We start from the raw sequence: 19349 nt of genomic DNA on the forward strand, positions 1-19349 counted from the left end.
TTTCTAGGAGGGGCTCGAACGCTAGATGATCGTCTCCTGTTTACTTGTCCTACGTTTGCTAGCGAATTCAACTCTCGATCATGCAATGCTAGAAAATAACAAACGAGAAGCGGCAAGCAGGAGGTCGATCTATACGTAGTTAGCTAGCCGCGCGCGTACCTGCCCGATCTGCCGTGAGGCGGACGCAAGGCCGTCCAATGACGCCGCCGCCGCCGCCGCCGCCGGGCGATCTGTACGCGCGGCTACGGCGACGACGGAGTCCGCCGGGCAGCAGCAGAGCCACGGGGACCTAGACGGCATCGACCGCGCGTTTGCGGCGGCGGCCACCATGGTGGTCTGGTCGCTAGCTCCTTTAATTTGCCGCGCCGTTCTCGTATGGCAGCTGGCTCCACCGTTACCGACGGGCGACGGGCCAGCCACGGGGCGCTGATAAGCTTTGCCGCGCGCAGTGGAGCGTCGGGTCGACTCGGAATCGGAGGGCGGCCGAAGCGCTAGCGCGTCGTTCCGGCGATCCACGGCCCTAGCCCTGAGCGCCATGAGCCTTTTCCGTTCCCTTTCTGAAGAAAAAATCCCTTTTTCTTTAGTCCGTACCAAATCAACCGTACCGTCCGCTGGCAAAGTAAAAATTGCCGCAGAGCAGGAGAGGGACAAATATTCTACTACAGTATAACAGATTCCTGGTAGGCCTGCCCTTGGGGAGGGCTTGGGCCACCCATGCCCATATCCACTAATATAATTGCCCATACCCATTATGAAACAAGTTGCCCATATCCGTTTGGGAGAGAGAGAGTGTGTGTGCGTGTTTTGGCCTTTTGGATGGTAGGGGATCAGGTGCAATTTGGCTGGACAGAGAAAAAAATTGGAGAGAAAATATAATTAAGGGAAGGAGAGAACAAAATTTTGATTGTTTTTAATGGATATCATGGATAAAGTGTTATTCGGTTGGTATTATCTTACCCATATCCAAATTCGAATACGGTTATGATTTTACCCATACCCTACCCAAATAGAATGGGCATGGGTTTGGGTGTGGACATTGGGTACCCAGTGACACGTCTAATTCCTGGTCTATTTGGCTTGGGTTGTCGGGTCGTATACTCGTATGGGGCCGTGTCGTCTGCCACGCGCGAGCCGCCACTTGTTGGGGTTTACCCTCGGCCACCCAAGCTGTCAGTGGGTCCATGTGGCGACGACAACCTCACTCACAGCAAGTGACTCAGGTATCACTAATAATTAAAGATAGCTGCTATCTCTTAACTGAGAGAGCACACTTCTTAATATTGTGACTGATATGATTCCTCATACCTCGTAGAAGAGAGAGAGGATCAAATACTAGTTTTTGAAGAGGAGAGATGAAGAGCTAATATTTGCAAGTCATCTCAGCATCTTTCTTCTCTGTGAGTTATAAAAAATTGTGAATGTATCTCTCTTTTATATGAGATATAAAAATTTATGAACATATAAATTTTAAATAATACACTCTCAACTTAAAAAAATACTAGTTATCTGTAACTTTTAGAGATGCCCTCGTGACACCGTAGCGCACGGCGAATTCACGTACAGCTCACTGGTCCCACGCCCTTGAAAAAAAATAAACAAATAAATTTCGCGACCCCTCTTTCTCTCTCGCTCTCACGCCCCCCTCTCGCGCAGCGCCGCAGCGGTTGCTCCCTGATTCCTCTCCTCTCGAGTCTCGCCACCGCCGCCTTCGCCGTGTTCCCTATCCTCTCCGATGGCTTCAGCGAAGGTACTGCCCTTGCCCATTGGCTCCGATTCCCTTCGGCTCTGGTCCCGGAATCGCCCTAGGGTTTGGTCTCTGACGGTGTTTTTTTTTGTCTGCCCGATCGATTGGTTTGAGTAAAGTTTGGTGCTGTCGCGCAGGTGGAGAACCGCGGCGCGTTGTCCAAGAGGTCGCGCAACGACGGTGAGATTTCAGAGCCCTTCACTATGTTATGTTTTCCGCTCGCTGCTATCTGTTTTTGGTTAGGGTTTGGTTGGGTAGGGAATTAGGGGTCGTCAAGTGTTTGGTTGGTTGACTAGGCAATTAATAAAGGATTGATTAATCATGCGGGGGCAAGGGTAGATGCAGTAAGGAGAAGAAGAATGTGATAACTGGCTGCAGTGGGGGTAACTTTTGTGGATTTTGTGGTATCCGGGTATTTTTAATGTGACAAGGGCTAATTGACTGGATGGAAATTTTGGTTCTTTCATTATTGTCTTGTTGCAGATGTATTTCTAGGTTGGTGAGTTCTATTATCCCTATTTTTGCTGTTGGTTAGGCCTGGGAAGTTTCTAAACTTTGCGTTCTTTGCATTTTTTGGTTACTTGATACTGATAGTAGATTCGTTCAACAGAAGCACTTGATTTGCCCCTTGATTTTGTGTCTGAAATTGCTGGACAAATTTTTGCATTGTCTATATCCAGTTGGTTGTTTCCCCTCTGCTTGTGTAGTTGGGCTTGCTTAAATTCATCAGTCTTCTGTAAACGGGTTGAGGGAATTTTTCGTAATATCTTGCTATTTTATTAGAGTTCATAACTGTTCGGTTAGCTTACGCTAGGTTTGGCTATCCGTTGGCTCTGGTCAGCATTTTAGTTGATCCTATGTGTATTGCGTGAGTCCTCATGGAAAGCAATTTGCATTTGTGTAAGTTATTTGGTAGTACCATAGTTTTAAACAAATTCGGATCTGTTTAGTTCCTTGTGGATTGCACTTGTGGTTAATCGTATACATGTGTAAATTAGTTTCTAGAGATTGAAAGATCGTCGAGTATAAAGCTATGTATTATAATAAAACGTTAGTGTAATTAGTTTGCAGTGGTTGCTATCACTGTACAAATTCATGCATGTGTTCATCGGTTGCCAGTTCCATGGTTTACTTAGAATTGTTGGGAGCAAAACTCCCGGAGTTAAAATATTTTTTGTGTATATACTGTCTTCCTTTTCCCCCTTTTGGAAAGGAATCTCATTATACTTTCTTTTTTTACTTGAGTCTTGTTGGTTAAAAGAAGGTTCTACTGTTTTCAGTGTCTGTAAGGGAGGGGGACTGGAATTGTCCTCAGTGTGGTAATGTCAACTTCAGTTTTAGAAATGTTTGCAACCGTGGAGCCTGCGGTGCACCCCGTCCATCACCGAGTCCAAGTCCAGTAAGTCGTCGTAGATTTTTTCCCCAAGTAATGTCATTATGATCTGTAGTGCCTAATGGAAAATAAACACCGGAGGTCTGGACCTTTGTTTGGTTGTATTTCCCCCTTGTTATTGCTTCCGGGGAAAATATGTTCGTATAGGTTTTAATCTTTGTTAACAGTTTCCAGAAATTTTCTACTATATATGATACTCCCTCCGATTGCAAATGTAGGTCGTTTTAGACTTATACACAAGGATTAAGAAAGTAGATCAAATGACCTTGTTGCGCCTTATTTATTCTGCATTGGAAAAGATAACTCATTCATTTGTGAGAGTGATAGCATTTATTAAACAAGGGCAAGAAGGGAACAAAAGAGAAAAAAAATGCATAGAAGTTCGAGAATGATTTATATTTAGAGAATAGTTGAGGAGGCTAAAACGACCTACATTTGCAATCAGAGGGAGTATATGAGATCCCGCCACCATGTACTAGTGTAAGGATTTATGATGCATATTTTGTGGTACTGATTACCTATAAGTAGATGTGTTTCTTATGATAGCAACATGATGGGGAATAGGTTTTTGCTTGCATGTCTGGATTATCAATACTTTGAGACGCGTATTTACTAACTTCTGTTTGTTTTACAGAGAATGATGCCAGCACCTCCTGCTGGTGGATATGATCGGTCACCTCTATTTTATGGCAGCAGTGGTGCCCCACCTCCCATTCCTCTTGGATCTGGTAGCTATGGTGCTCCATATCCTCATCTTGGGATGCGATATGGTTATGGCCCACCAGTCGGAGCTCCTGGTTCATATGGCCTTTTCTCTTCTTATGGTCAACCTGGGCCGATGGGTGGTCTGTATTTCTTCCAGAGTTATTAATTGCAGTTATTTTAGAATTTACTTGGATTGGCTTATGATTATTTTTGATAATTTCACAGGCATGGGATATGGCCCTGGACCTGAGCTAGGCCGATATAGCTATGGGTTTAGAGGATCTCCAATGCCGGTTTGTGTTCACTATCACCCTTAAACTTGTTATGCACTTCATATTTGTCTTTTCCTGGGGGGACTGTGACCATGTTCTATGTCTATAAAAGGTTTCTAGCCCATGGTCTGGTGGAGCACTAGTGGAAAACAATGACAGCAGTGCTTCACGAAAGCGCCGTGGTGGTAAATGACAATCTCCTTTTCACTGCATTCTACTTGCCCTTGCATTAAATGTATTCTGTTTCACCAGTCTCCTTGTAGTTTTGTTGGCACTTATTGAGTTTCTGTGATGACTGATTAACTTTGCTCGATATCTTCTTGAACATTAAGTGATAGGTATAATATTTTTTTTACAAACTCATGGTTCCATAGGTAGTTATAAAGCTTACATACTTAGTTTCGTATCTCTCGTTGAATGGATCTCTTCAGTCTTGAAGTGGCAGCATGTCTTGACACATGTTAATCAGTATCATATTATTGAAGGTTAAGTTATACTTATTTGCACTGTCATCTAAAATTGGGTGGCTAATAGTTCAACGATTTGGTGAAATTGAAACATATTTCATCATCGTGGAGTCTTGCTTTCACCTTTTGGCTGGTAGCCTTTAGGGATCTCATATCTGCTGCTGTTGTGCCATAAGCCCAGAAGCAGGTTTAGTAGTTGATTACACATGCCACTGTGCTGAGAACTACAGAGTAAATAAAATGGGACAATTGCAAAGAAACCACTACTCCTGGTGTTATTGCAAGCTTGTCACTAGAAAATTGCAAAAATGCCATTAAAACTGTCATTCGAGTGGCATCCTTGCAAAAAATAAAAAACCAGGGAGGTATTTGCAAATGCCCCAAATAAAATTGAGCAGCCTGTTCTTTGGCGGTGGAACCTTTGTCTATCAGAGTTCATTAATGTTAGATTGCTGCAGTTCATTATTTCCTTTGCCCTCTCCTCATGACCACATTGTTTTCTTGCCCCCATTTTCCTTTTGGTTTCCTGGTTGTTTCTTATGAAAGTTCTCATTTGTAGGCCCCGATGGACTTTCTGAGGGTGACTGGGTCTGCCCCAAATGTGATAATGTTAACTTTGCATTCCGAAACACTTGCAACATGAAGAAATGTGGAGCTCCGAGGCCAACTCCTGTAAGCATGATAATACCTTTCTGGATTGCATTTAATAAAACAATACTTCTTTCTTTCCAAAATAACTACGCATGGATCTTTCGATGTCCTGACAAGAAGGCCCTGGGTGTTTTACTTCAGTATTTTCATATGGCACAGTATAGATTTTACAAAACTGTCATGAACGAAAAGGGCCTTGGGCATGATTACCATTAAGGGCCTGTCTGGATGTCGTAGTTTCCAAAAACCATGGTATTGAGAAACTACGGTTTTAAAAACCAGAGCCACACATTACCACGGTTTAGAAAAAAGAGGTCCTAGGTGAAGTTTCTAAAACTCCAGAAGACCGCATTTTTGACAATACTATGGTTTTCGAAACTACAAAATTTGTTACATCCAAACACCTCCAAGTTTTCTAAAACCAAAGTACCTTGTAAAACCATAGTATTTTTTTCCAAAACTCCAGAAAAACTTAGCATCAAACAGGGCCTAAACTGTTCCTACAAAATTTGAGTATCTTGTTTGTGCCTTGATCATGGTAGTAGCATTTTTCCTGATCAGTAAAACAAACATCTACAGATGTATGTTTGTTGCTAAGCGTTATGGAGGCCCCTGTATGCACTTGGGTTAAATGCAATGCTGTGTTTTTATGGCCCCCATATGCAACCTTTGTGCAAACTTCTGAATGTTGAAAGAAAATACCAGCATGCAAATTGCACCTCCTTATTTTCTGGAGAATTGACTGTTTCACTCTTGCAGGGAGCTAACACGAGCTCGTCTCGCAAGGACAAGGATGCCCCTGAAGGAAGCTGGACCTGCCCTGAGTGCAACAACCTGAACTACCCCTTCCGCACGGTGTGCAACCGGAAAGGATGCTCATACAGCAGGCCGGCCCCGACGAACAACTGAACCTGACCTTGCACAACATGTCGAGGACCATTGCCGAAATACTGTTGTACCCTACCTTGTAGCCTATACAAGAAGTATTGTAAACTGTAAACTGCACAAATGTGTTTCCTGTTCCTTCTTGAGGGAGATCCAATTCGTTATGTTTGATTTTAGTATACCGTATAAATCTTGAAGACAATTGAAAGAGCATTATACTTAGGACTATTATCTGCGGATGGTGAGGGAAGTTTTGCCCCTGAATGTTGCGGGGAGTTTCACCTCGCTGATCATCACGTCAGTGGAGATTTTCGGTTGGGTTGCACAGATGCAGCGCTATTACAGACAAGTGATGCGTCGGATAAGTAAGATGCATCTCACCGTATGGGGTCATCAAATGTGTTGATCGTAAAGAACCGCTCGCAGTAAGAGCGTAACAACACGGTGACTGAACGTAGCATTTCTACGAACTGCAAAATACACAGCGTAGGTAGGTAGTAACTCGTTCTAACAGAGCCGAATAACTTTACAAGGGTCGTGTGAGCTCAGCCACGTCCTCTCTAATCTAACTATAAATACAGTGCCTCGAAGCTAACCGCAGCAAGAGGCCACTAAGTACGATCCGTATATATTTCCCATATAGTGAATCCTACAGGCTACAGTATCAGGTAGCAATGGAATAAATAGAATCTTCACCGGGCGTTGCAGCAGCACTATGCACAGAGCCGTCAGATGCCTACGCACTTTGCCCACCGGAACCAGCACGCGATCTTTTCGGGCAATCGGTAAGGTTCCAAGGTCGCAGGATCCACGTCCAGGGAGCTCGGGTCTGACCAGATGTACACACCGCGTTCCTGCTTGCTGCCAGGCACCGTGTTGTCGAGGATGAGCGCGACAAGGAGAGCCACCACCACGCTGATGGACAGGAGGGCGTTCACCGCGTAGTTTAGCTGCAGGGAAAATTTGGAGAGTTAGAGCAGTAAAAGTTTGGGAGCAATTAATCGACACATCGTCAACGGGTTCCCGCTATTCCGGCTGCGCATGCGGGAGGAAGGGAGAGAGCTCACCCCGCTGCTGCCAGTGCGAACTGGTCCACTTGATGCTGCGGCATACGGAAGGAGATAGCTTGGCAGGATAAGAGTGGAGCTGGGTTCATACTGCTGAAAATATGCAGGGACGGACAGGGAGATGAACAGAGTGAATCCAACTATTATCATGTTTCTCGAGCTTGCTGCTTGGGTGTATCGCAATGTGGACAAGCCGAGTGCGACAATTAGCGCCCAGGTGAAGCACAGCACGGAGGCGGCCAAAGCCACGGGTATAGAAGCAAGGAGAGCTCCGATTTTTCCTGCACCCAAGGAATTCAGGTTTAGGAAGTCCACAATAAATAAATGCTGACATACAATTGTCATAAAGAATTGTCATCATACCAAAGAACGAGAAGACGACCAACAAGGCTGCCCCGAGCTGCAAAGCCCTTCTGCTGGCCATTTTGGTCGTTTCAAGGGTGTGTATGTTCTCAGTTAGTGTTGTCGACCCGGTACCTGTACCCCACAATCCAGCAATAAAAGTTGAAATCCCTTCAAGTCCAATCCCTCTGCTGACAACTCCACGTGTTGGCGGACTTAAATTGACCAGCAGTGATGCAGCATGGTATGATGCAATCTGCAGATGTATCGCATGTCAATGCATGATAGTCGTTAAGCATCTGGAGTTTTTGTATAGTTGTTGGAGAGTGGTCGCTCTGCTGATAGAAACTACTTACCGAATCAACTGATGCAACCAGTGAAACTATTACCATGACGATACCTGTCTTGAAATGAAATGTTGGGGATCCCCACTGGAACGGATAGGGAACCCTAACCCAGGCAGCAGTTCTCCATGCAGTAGAAACATCAGTTCGGCAACGCCTCATGGTTTCTAAATGCCTTCTGCATGAATCCAATAATATGTTCGAACTGGGTATATTTGAGTTGCACCCTTTGAAGTTATATGCTCCACCAGCAGTTAGGAAGAATGCATATGCCCAAACAATTGCAACACTGAAGGGCACCTGCCAATACAGATTCCAGTGCTGTCAGCACACAACCAATTGCTGGTTCAACATGGCTTCCAGTAAAAAAAAGACAGTATGCCTACATCCCATTGCAACCCGTACGATGATGAATCTACAGGGAGAGGATTAGAAGAGTACCGCGTAGACAAGGAAGATACGGTTGCCAAACAGGGATATTTTTCTCATGTACTGAAATGGATAAGTACAGGAATCAGTAATGTATGGGATCAATACAAGTTCAAGAAAAAAAAACACACAGTGGAAATAATTGAAAACTACAAACAAGCATTAAGCAAGGAAAATAGAATGGTAAGATATGAACGAGTCACCTGTTCATAACAAACAAAAGTTGTAAGGATATACCAGAGTGCACAGAAGAACCAATACAATGAGGGGCATGCTGATTTCTACACAACTGCCAGCCTGAGGGAAACCATAACTGAAAAATGCCAAACCAACTGCAGCAATAGTTGGTGCCACGACTACTGGATTTATTAACCTGTAAAGGCACAGTTAGGTTTTAATATATTCTATTCTCATGGTGTGTGTTCTAGACTGGAAAAGATGGGTGACTGGGTTTCTCGACATACCTCAGAAACAGTGCCATAAGACCAGTGTACCCTAAGATTATCTGGAAAACTGAACCAACAAGTATAGCCCCCTGTAATTCCCTCATTATGTGCTTGAATTTCTGCATGTCATATAGAATAAATCAAAATTAATGGAGACCCATTTATCTTCAAAAAGGTGAAATTTTGTTCATAGTATCTACAAGGCTAAATCCGTAGATAAATAAACCCAATGCTGAATGTTAAAATATAGCTCAATGCAAGCACAGACCATTCCACATCGTATCCTGGCAACATGACTCCACATGCAACATAACCTCTTATATATAACCAAGGAAACATATTTATTGAAATAAGAACCACATCGTTAAATGAAAATCTTGGCTGCTTTCAGATTAGATATGGCTGGTGCAGATCAACGTAGATCACCCTTGCGTCCTTGCCACTAGAAACTGGCTTGATAGGGAGTGAAGGTGGAGGAATACATTTAGGGGTCTTTCAAAGACGTCACTGACTTATCTAATCCAATAGCTAAAAGCACTTGTCCTTATATTTCTATTTTCAGGGTGATGCCTATCTCATATGTTTCCAAACAACCAAATACCCATGATACATTGTCCCAAGCAGTAGTGCAGCAGTTTAGTGTTCATGCTTCACAACTGACCACAAGTTTCCATCTTCGAGCTCATGGTAAGCTTAAATTTTATCTAAAATCTACAAATTTAAACTAAATCCTAAAGACTTGGATCTGAAACCCCCCTTCCCAAACAGGCCCCAGTTTGAATCCTAAAGTTTTGGTCATTTATATCCAGGGAAAAGTTGAGCTTGGCACTACATTATGTTATCCCATTTGAACCTCCCAGAAATACCAAAAAAAACAGGACAACTGCATTACATGCAGGTTAGTATCCGATTTCCACATTGCGTGTATGATGCAGGAGGAAAAGTGCAGTAAAGTAAAAGGAGTCTAGGATCGAATCATACATTTTCACTAAGATTTCTGAACTCCTCGGAGTTCGCAATTACCAATGCAGGAGCCAAATATACAAAAGAACTTCCTTGAATCAATGGAAGCCGAGAACCCAAAAAAGTATGAAGTATTGTTGTCAGACCAGAGACTAATAACATGGTGGAAATGACAGTTGCAGTGTCCTCCTGCGACATGAAATGAACTTATTATTTGAAGGCAGTTTTCAATGCAAATAGAGGAATTAAGAAAGGAACGGAAGGTCATACATCAGATCCACCCATGGTTGGTACCAATATCAAAGGAACAAAAACAAGTGAACCAGCTATTGACAGGTAATGTTGTATGCCATAAAATATGAGGGGCACTGCAATTGAAAGAGAAAATTACGTTAATAGTTATCCCAGCAGTTACAATTGGACTGACATAAAAAAATCATCTAACAGTGAAAGAATCACTGGTCAAATTTGGATCATTATCTTCCGTTATCAAAGAATGACCGAAGCTCTCCTGCTGATCTTTTTTTTTTTTTTTAAAGGATCATTACAATGAGGAATTAATTTTTTGAAACCAATATAATGAATAATTAATGATATAAATAGTGTGATTTAATCAACAAAGAACTTTGCTCCTACGAAATTGCAAATTTCATTACTACCCAAAATAAAATGATGTGAAGTTGTCAGCTAACCTAAAATCACTTTTTAGACCCTAGATGCTAAACTTAGTTCATGCAGGAACGGTTGTTTGATTAATATTGGAGTTGGAATATTCCTATTGGGATTCAAAAGATGGCAAATTATGCAATTGAAATATGAAATAAGAATCCATATTAACATATCCCTATGATGGCAGATTGTTTACTTGACTTGATATCTAGGAAAAATATCAAGAGGACAATAAAATAGTGGAATAAGTCCATTTTACTTCCTCGAACTATCACGTTTGTCCGATAACCCCATTGAACTTTTAAACTATCCATTTTACTTCCCCGAACTATCAATATCGTCCATTTTACCCTCCGGAGTGGTTTTTCTCGGTGGTTTTGATGACATGGTGGCAGTTTCGTCACGTGGCAGTCCTAGTCAGCGTGCTGACATCAGCGTTGCGCAGTAATTCGATTTTTCTTTAGAAAAATAATTCATTAAATAGATTATTCCCAAAAATAGATTTTATGTTGAGAAAAAAATCCAAAAAATATAAAATGATTTAGATAAATGTTTTAATATGTTTTTAGCTCTGTTTTTATTTTTGTAAATAATATTTAATGTTTTTCTAGTGTAAAAATTATTCCAAAAATGTTAGAATAAATAAATGCTTTTAATATGTTTTGTTGCATATAAAATTAGTTTTAATTCTAGAAAAAATAGGTTTAAATCCAGAAAAATAGTTTTCGTCATTTTTAGTTGTAGTTTCGCGTCGTTTCTAGACGTTCAAAATTCGTTTAGCCATACTTTTGCGCATATTTTGGGCATATTTGAGCACATTTTTGGTACATTTTGGGCACATTTGAGCATATTTACCACATTTTGGTCCCATTTGGGCACATTTTGATCACATTTGGCCATATTTTGGTCATATTTAGACACATTTGGCCATATTTAGGCACATTTTTAGCACATTTGGACATATTTTGGTTATATTTTGGCACATTTGGCCATATTTTGGACATATTTGAGCACATTTGGGTACATTTTGGCATATTTGGGCACATTTGGCCAAATTTTGTCCAAATATGCCCAAAATGTGCTCAAAATATGCCCAAAATATGGCTAAAATGTGCCTAAAATATGCCCAAAATGTACCCAAATATGGCTAAAATGTGTCCAAATGAAGCCAAATATGCCTAAAATGTGCCAAAATGTGGCCAAATGTGCCCAAATTTAACAAAAATGTGCTCAAAATGTGTTTAAAATGGGCTCATATGTGCCAAAAATGTACCCAAATGTGACAAAAATGTGGCTAAAATGTGTCAAAATGTGATCAAATGTGGCTAAAATATGACCAAAATGTGCCAAAATGCGCTCAAAATGTGCCCAAAATGTGTCCAAAAAGTACGGCTAAACTAATTTTAAACGGCTAGAAACGACGTGAAAACTACGGCTAAAAATGACAACAACTAATTTTCTGTAATTAAACCGAATTTTTCTAGAATTAAAACTAATTTTATATACAACAAAACATATTAAAAGCATTTATTTTATCAAATTTTTTTTTAAATTTTATCAGAATTAATCTATATTTTCTAAAACTATTTTCCAAATTAAAAAATTTATTCTAACATTTTTGAATAAATTTTACACTAGAAAAACATTAAATAGTATTTACAAAAATAAAAACAGAGCTAAAAACATATTAAAACATTTATCTAAATCATTTTATATTTTTTGGATTTTTTTCTAAACATAAATCCTATTTTTTGGAATAATCTATTTTCATGAATAATTTTTCTAAAGAAAAATCGAATTACTGCGCAACGCTGATATCAGCACGTTGACTGGACACGCCGACTAGGACTGCCACGTGGCGAAACCACCTGCACGTCATCAAAACCACCGAGAAAAAACACTCCAGGAGGTAAAATGGACGGTTTAAAAGTTTAAAGGGTTATCCAGACAAACGTGATAGTTCGAGAGAGTAAAATGGACTTATTCCTAAAATAGTTGGCTTCCTTCCATGTTTCAAAATAACTACAGCCATTTCAAGTATAAATGCAGTGACTAGAAGCATATGGGGCAGACATCCATGACATAATCTGAAACATTAGATAAGTTACTTATTAATGACTCAGGGTGACATTCGCCATCGGTAAGGTTTGGTTGGTTCAGTTTTGCACTTTCGGTTTTGGCATAAAAGTTCGTTCAGTGAAGATATAAAACATGCATTATGCAACATCCAAACAGTGGAGACGATAACACCAGATCACGAACTCAAGTCATTCATAGCCAAATAGAGCATACTGCACAAGCCAAATAGAGTATAATGCACAACTAAATCTGTGATTAATCTATACCCAGAAATGTTTTTCAGCTATTCTTGCATTAAGAAATGACCCGCTTTAGTAAATTCACACAACACACCTCATTCCATTTTCAGCTATTTTTGTATTCCAATTTCTACAAGGAAAATAGAATGGAAACCAGCGATATTGACAATTAATTGACCAACAAAACTGACTTGAACCATTTTAACTGCAAAAATCAGCTGCTCTGATTCTAATGCTGGTCTAATGAACCATTCGCTGCATTAGGTGAAGCAAATAACTGGTCATGAATTGAAGTCAGTATGGCCACCATCATTACCACGAGGATTGTTAATTACTCCTAGAACATCACTATCAGCAACACTTGACCAAAAAATCCTCGGTGCAAAATGCAGCTTGCAATTCGCCATTATATCAGCACATCCCTATGGAGTATGGAGCAATACAAAGTTGGGACCAGCGAACTCACTCCATCCGGGGTTCTCGGCGACGCCACACCGGAGTCCCGACGCCCCATACAGGGGCGCTGTCTCGCCCGCGGCACCGTCTGCAGCTCCCTCCTCCTCGTTCGCCCACTGCTCCTGGTAGTACGCGGCCAGCTCCGCGTCCCTCTCCTCCTCCTCCTTCTTCCTCCTCGCCTCCGCCTCCTCCGCCTTCCGCTTCGCCTCGGGCTCCTCCGCCTTCTTCCTCGCCTCCGCGTCCGCGAGCACGCCGTTCACATTCCTGCTCACATTGGCCGCCTCCCTCTCGACGCCGTTCCTCCTCCTCGCGTCACCGCGCCCTCCTCCCCTCGCCGCGTCCGGCTCCTCTGTACCCACCACCTCCCCGCCGCCGCCGCCACCGAAGCCCGGCGGGATCTCGAGTTCGCCGCGGAGGTCGATGCGGCGGCGTGGACGTCCCCCAAACCCAAGCCCGCGGCCGCGGCCGCGGAAACGCTCTAGATCGAGCGGCGGCGCGGGATCGCGGTCGTCCTCCGTCTCTGGGTCCCGCTCCGGCGGCGGCCGCGGAGGGCGGCGGGAGTTGGCCGGGGGAGGAGGCGGCGGCGGGGACTGCGGCGCGGCGGAGGAGGCGAACGACGAGTTGGACTCCCCGGAGAAGAAGGCGGAGGGGTGGAACCCCGTGCGGCGCGCCCACGAGCGCAGCTCCCGCGGGTTGTGGTCGCGGTTGTTCCCCATGAACGGCGGCACCCGCTCGTCCCCGCCTCCATTCCCCGCACCCTCGCCGCCCCCGCCGCGGCCGGTGGTTCTACGTGAGCTCGGCATCGCCGCCGCCGAGCCGCTGCACCGTGCGCTCGCAGAGCAGCTGAGTGGGAGTAGTGTGGAAGCGAAGCGGAGTGGTTACTGTGCCCGTACAAGCGAGACTTGAGAGAGAGAGAGAGCGAGAGGGTACGGTGTCGCTTTAAAAAGCGGCAGCCGTTGGGGGGAAAGGTCAAAAAGCAAACAACGGGCGCGTCACTGACGGATGGGTCCCACCGACGCCAAGGATGCGGGGCCAGGAGACAGAGAAAGGTAGTGGTTGGTGCGGTGCGTGCGGGTTTATTTCGGGGCCCAGGATCGTTGGGTGTCACGTCGCGTCGTGGCATGGCGTGGCATGCGAAATTCTTAAGCCCTGTTTGTTTCATATGTGAATTTTGAAAATCAGTTTTTAAAAGTTGGATGGTAGAATATTAGATTATAAAAAACTAAGTATTCAAAAGTTGAAGGATGTTTACTTGCTGGATTCTTGTGAGTCGGATTACTGTTTGTGCATGACAAAAATTTGTAATATCCTTAATTGTTTTGGTGCCCTGCTTACTATTTCGTGACATGTTTCTTATTCGATAAAAATGTAAAGATACAAGTCTTCTGAGCGCTACACTGAAGAATAAAAATCTCTCTGAATACAAACTATACATATGCAATGCTTTATGAAGTTATATGTGATCAATTACTTGCTCCGCATACAATAGCAGGTGGGACAAATTTCTACCAAAATTGCCTACACATACAATAGCTTGTTCGATCCAAACATTTGCAAAACAAAAAATGCAATGCCACAACATATTTGCCCTAAGCTCCATTCATGACGACTTGCACATTTAGGTTAGCTGAAACAAAATGTGGGTCAATCCCAGGCTGAAACAATGTATACATTCTGAAAAATGATGAGTTTCTTGGAACAGCGAGAACACCGGAGATACACACACGACTTGACGTGCGCGCACGGCAGCAGAGGCACGCACACCCGGAGGCAAACATAAGCTTGTCGCTGGCGCGGCTAGAAGCCACGGACCCATGGCGGAGGCACCACAAACTCAAAGCCGGTGCAACCAAAGGTCATGCGCCCACGGCGGAGATCAATTACCACAGACAACAGAGAGGGAAAGCATGCATGAACATAACACGCAACGGCACGCACGCCGGCAGCGACATACAAATCACCAGACAAAGCGGCGGGGGCATACATATGAGCGGCGCACATACCTCCACGGCGGCGAGCATGGGCTCCAGCCTCTCCATGGATGGTGGCAGCACCTCGGGATGGCGCGCAAGCCCGTTGCTGTGAGCGGCAACGGGGCTTCGGCGCTCTTCTCATATGCGCATCCATGGCCGGCGGCGGCACAAAGGCCAACCGCATGGCGGCGTGACGATCCTCAATAGTAGCAGCACGAGCGTTCGCCCATCTCCCTGTCCAGGAGCGGTGACATCATTGGGGCGAGAGTAGCCACGCCGTGGAGGGAGGGGACAACCGTCAGAGGCTGGTCTTCAGTGACGGCGGAGCAGCGGCCACGCCTCCTCTGTCGTTTCACGGTACCTCGCCCAGTGGAGGGCCACCGCGCCGGCTCCTGCATTGTGCTCGGATAGAAGCATGCGTTGCACACCGTCCGCATCCTTGGCACTGTCAAGGAGGAAGGGGATTACGACTGTGAGGGTAGCTGTGCTGGATCCGCACTGGGGAGGGAGGGGACGGCCGTCGGAGGCTGGTCTTCGGTGGCGGCAGCGGCTAGGGTTAGCACATAGGAGAGATGGGAGAGCGAGCGCAGGCTGTACGAGGGGCGTCAGGTGCGGGGCATCGGGGGTGCGAGGGGGTAAGGCAGGGGTAGGGGTGGGTAATTTCTTGTGAAAGCCAATGGGTACTTTGGTCATTTCACGGTTTACAATCTGCTGCAAGCTGGTGGGAGATGGATTGCTGGATTATGACAATATGGAATCCAGATTGCTACAATCTGTGGCAAGAAGCTGCCTGTTTGTTTCAGCTAGAGATTGTAAAAGCGGACATGCTTCTTACGAGTTGCTCTAGCTAAAATAAACATGACCTTATTTAGAGCGGACATGCTTCTTACGAGTCGCTCAACGCTTTGACAACCCTACGCGGCCGCCACAGATGGTAAAGTCAGAGCTAGCCACCGACAATGTTAGGATTAGGGTTATGGTTCAGGGTCGAGGTGAGCTCCTATGCTCAACAGAGTTAGAGGGAGGTTTGGGGGTGGCGGCCGGCTAGGCAGTGACTGCGGGCGACGAGGGAGGTGGCGGGGGCGCTGCTGACAGGGCAGTGGAGGACCGGCAGTGGGCCGGGTCGGCAGCAGAGGCGTCAAAGCAACAGCCCAGCAACGCCGGGTTAGCATGGCGGCGGGTAGCGAGTGGCGGATCCGACGACGGGGAGCCGCCGGAGAAGATGGAGGAAAGCGAGGCGAGGGTGAGCACGCCGAGATGGGATCATCAGAGACGAGAAAGAAGGAGGGACGGGTGGCGAGGACTCACTAGAGGAGGAAGGTAGAGCTCCATCGCCCTCGCTCTCGCCGGTGCTGAGGAGGAAGGCGGTTCCGACAGTTCGTCCGATAGCTATCGAAAGGGGGCGTGACTTGGCTGCTGGCATGCATGCGCTAATTAGCCACCTCCCATGGCATGGCCGAGAAGCGGAAAACAAACAAATGTTGGGGAGGTATCAAGCAAAATAAATTCAACCAATAATAATAAAAAATATCCAAGTAAAAGAAAAATGAGGTTCTACCCAAGGTTTTTAGGATCACGATCCGTATCGTAGAGTCGCACGATACTACGATCCTACCTAGGCTGGATGATATGAGTCGCAACATGGATTGTTTTTTGGTGGAATCGCACTGGGATCGTGATACAGATCGTAGAATCGTTACAATTGCGACACATATGCTATTTTATTCGATCCTAGGCACAAGACAAAAAATAGCCGTTGGATTAGATCGCTCGGTTAGAAATCAATGCACCAGTTAGAAACCCTCGACGGGAGAGAGGAATCACCATGAAGATGATGAAGGTAACGAGGAAGACAATGATCAACCTTCATACGAAGAGGATGACAATGCTCCCGGTCGCCATGAAGACCCTGCCGTCTCATGTGTTGGTAGTTCATCTAGGACAAGTGAGGAGATAAATCCGGATGCAACTATAGACGCAGATAATTTCTGGTGATGTAGTGATTACAGTTATTTAGATGTTCCCTTGTTGCGTTGTGAGTTTGTGACTTCAATTAATGTTGCAATCTAGACAAAATTTGAATTCAAAACCATATGTATCTATGTGTAATTGTGTTTCATTCTTAGTGGAACTCCGTAGTTTGTATCTTCTAAACCTATGTTTAATTATGTTTTATACTTGTTAAATGTATGTTTAATAAAAAATTAATTAAAATTTAAAAATAAAAATTCTATAGGATTGTGATCCTACGATCCGAGTCTACTCGGCAAAAAAAACAATCCTACCTATGATCCCGATCTAAAAACCTGGATTCTATCACCACTAACCACTTCGAAAGATTAAGATTAATCAGCTGACTCTAGCTCCACTAATCACTTGCGTAAAGTTAATTAATTAGTTCGCCACATGCTGCTAATCCGCTGTCGGCAGGACTAATCAGCGGTCAGGTGGTAGTGGTCAGTGACGAGTGATCGATTGGTGAGCAGTGGATGCGGCGGGCATGTGGTCGCTGTCTACACGCGGAGCTGCGTCACCAGCTGTCGGTTGGGCGCCGCGCTTGTGTTGCTGCTGCACCTGCTTGGTACGGTAGTAGGTGTATCGATCATGGTATTTGGTTGGAGAAATTAATTAATACGACGTATGATGCTTACTGTTTAGGAACTGAGACTTTAATGGAACATTTGATTATATGTGTCAAAGTCGAACAATTTTTAATAATATATTCAAAGTTAAATATTATTTTATCTTATGTCCCACATAAACTAATTTATATTATGATTAGTTTTGCATTTGGGATGTCATCTCTACGCTCTAGCTAAGTGATGAGAGATTAGACCAACAAGACTACAAGGTGTCAGATTTCTCATAGCACATTTTTGTCACACTTAAATAAAACTACCTTCGTTTAAATAAATGTTATTTTAGTAACTTGGTTTTGCTCTTAAATAGATATTGTTTTAGGTTTTCTATATAATGTTTTCTCAAATAGCTCCTATTAAATGCTATTGAAAGTTGAAATTAAATTGAATGAGCATGACGATGACGGATGTTTGGGTGCTATTAATTAGAAATGTGAATAATCAAGAGACGACCGACTCTATGTACTAAAAGGTTAAAACGATATCTAAAACTCAGATGATGCAAATTTCTTTGTCTGTCTGAAACTCTGAATGGCACGTGGGGGCCCGGCTCTCGATCGGAACCCGACAGCTGCATCGCGGGTTCGGCCTCGCTAGAAGACAAGGGATTCTTGTTCGCTTTCACGTCCGTGGAAAGGAGGCAATGCTGACTTGCTGGCGACCTTTCCAAACAGCTGCGCTGGATCTGATGCCTGAATAGATTTATGGATAGTTTAGCTGAGTGGAGCTATCGTGGTGCTTCGTGTACACCACCCAAATGTACCACAGTGCTTCACAAACGGGGAAAACCCAAGTCAAGGGAAAAAAGAGAGATGATTCGGAGAACTTTCTAAGGAATAGAATTCTATGAAAAAAATCATCTGCTGTTCTTTGCATAGAAGGAAACTATGCTTTTAGCCCTGTTTATTTTTTACATGGATTATCACAATCTAGGTTACGTAGAAAAGTTTCTTCTCAACAGATTATGGATCGTGGGATTTCATAGTATAAGGGTGTGTTTGATTGGAGGAATATCTCTAGATGAGAGATGGTCGTCAGTTTTTTAAGGTGTTTGGTTGGATGGTAAATTGGATGGGATAATCATCTAAAGGAAATATTTTTCTAAGATGTTAGATGAGCACATCAGCCAAAAACTGTTGGATGGAGCAATACATGTTCTGGATGAGCTTTTGTTCTTGCTGATATGGCATATTTTGGTTGATCATAGTAAATATTTTTTTAAACACTTTTTAAATGATATTATCTCCTTCGTTTATCTGATTTGCGATCCGATTATACTATTGTATTCATTACAATTAAATCAATAAAAACAAGATTTTGCATGATTATATTTTGATAAAAAAATAAATATATGACAAACGGTCCTATAAAATTTTGGCTAACCACATCTAAATATATGATTGGAAGTGGCTGTTAAAATTCCAAATAACATAGAAGCTTAAAAAGTATGTTGCACCGACAAAATTCCTCAAACATAAGCAAAGCTTGTTGCTAACCTACAGATTACCGTTACATGCTTTGGTTTTGATCGTTCCTTAGATCTTCTTCCTAAAACGTCATGCAAATTTATGTGGTACGGTCTACAA

General features: G+C 43.7%; 2 protein-coding genes across 2 annotated transcripts; one reads left to right on the forward strand and one right to left on the reverse strand.

The window, feature by feature from the left end:
• The first annotated feature begins 1584 nt into the window (after positions 1 to 1584).
• Positions 1585 to 6339, forward strand: LOC133892441 (ranBP2-type zinc finger protein At1g67325-like). The gene is made up of 8 exons (XM_062333214.1): positions 1585 to 1747; positions 1882 to 1924; positions 3025 to 3143; positions 3772 to 3982; positions 4068 to 4135; positions 4227 to 4299; positions 5141 to 5253; positions 5992 to 6339. Exons 1-8 carry the CDS (start codon positions 1733 to 1735, stop codon positions 6139 to 6141), a joined length of 792 nt encoding a protein of 263 aa, XP_062189198.1. The 5' UTR covers positions 1585 to 1732; the 3' UTR covers positions 6142 to 6339.
• Positions 6340 to 6483: 144 nt separating this feature from the next.
• LOC133892440 (nucleobase-ascorbate transporter 11-like) lies at positions 6484 to 14068 on the reverse strand. Its single transcript, XM_062333212.1, has 10 exons — positions 13162 to 14068; positions 9979 to 10076; positions 9727 to 9897; positions 8764 to 8864; positions 8537 to 8672; positions 8312 to 8362; positions 7883 to 8170; positions 7548 to 7782; positions 7185 to 7465; positions 6484 to 7067 (listed from the first exon to the last, which is right to left on the reverse strand). Exons 1-10 carry the CDS (start codon positions 13952 to 13954, stop codon positions 6846 to 6848), a joined length of 2376 nt encoding a protein of 791 aa, XP_062189196.1. The 5' UTR covers positions 13955 to 14068; the 3' UTR covers positions 6484 to 6845.
• Between the last annotated feature and the right edge of the window lie 5281 nt (positions 14069 to 19349).

Source organism: Phragmites australis, chromosome 15 (assembly GCF_958298935.1).
Source record: "Phragmites australis chromosome 15, lpPhrAust1.1, whole genome shotgun sequence".
Taxonomy (NCBI): Eukaryota; Viridiplantae; Streptophyta; class Magnoliopsida; order Poales; family Poaceae; genus Phragmites; species Phragmites australis.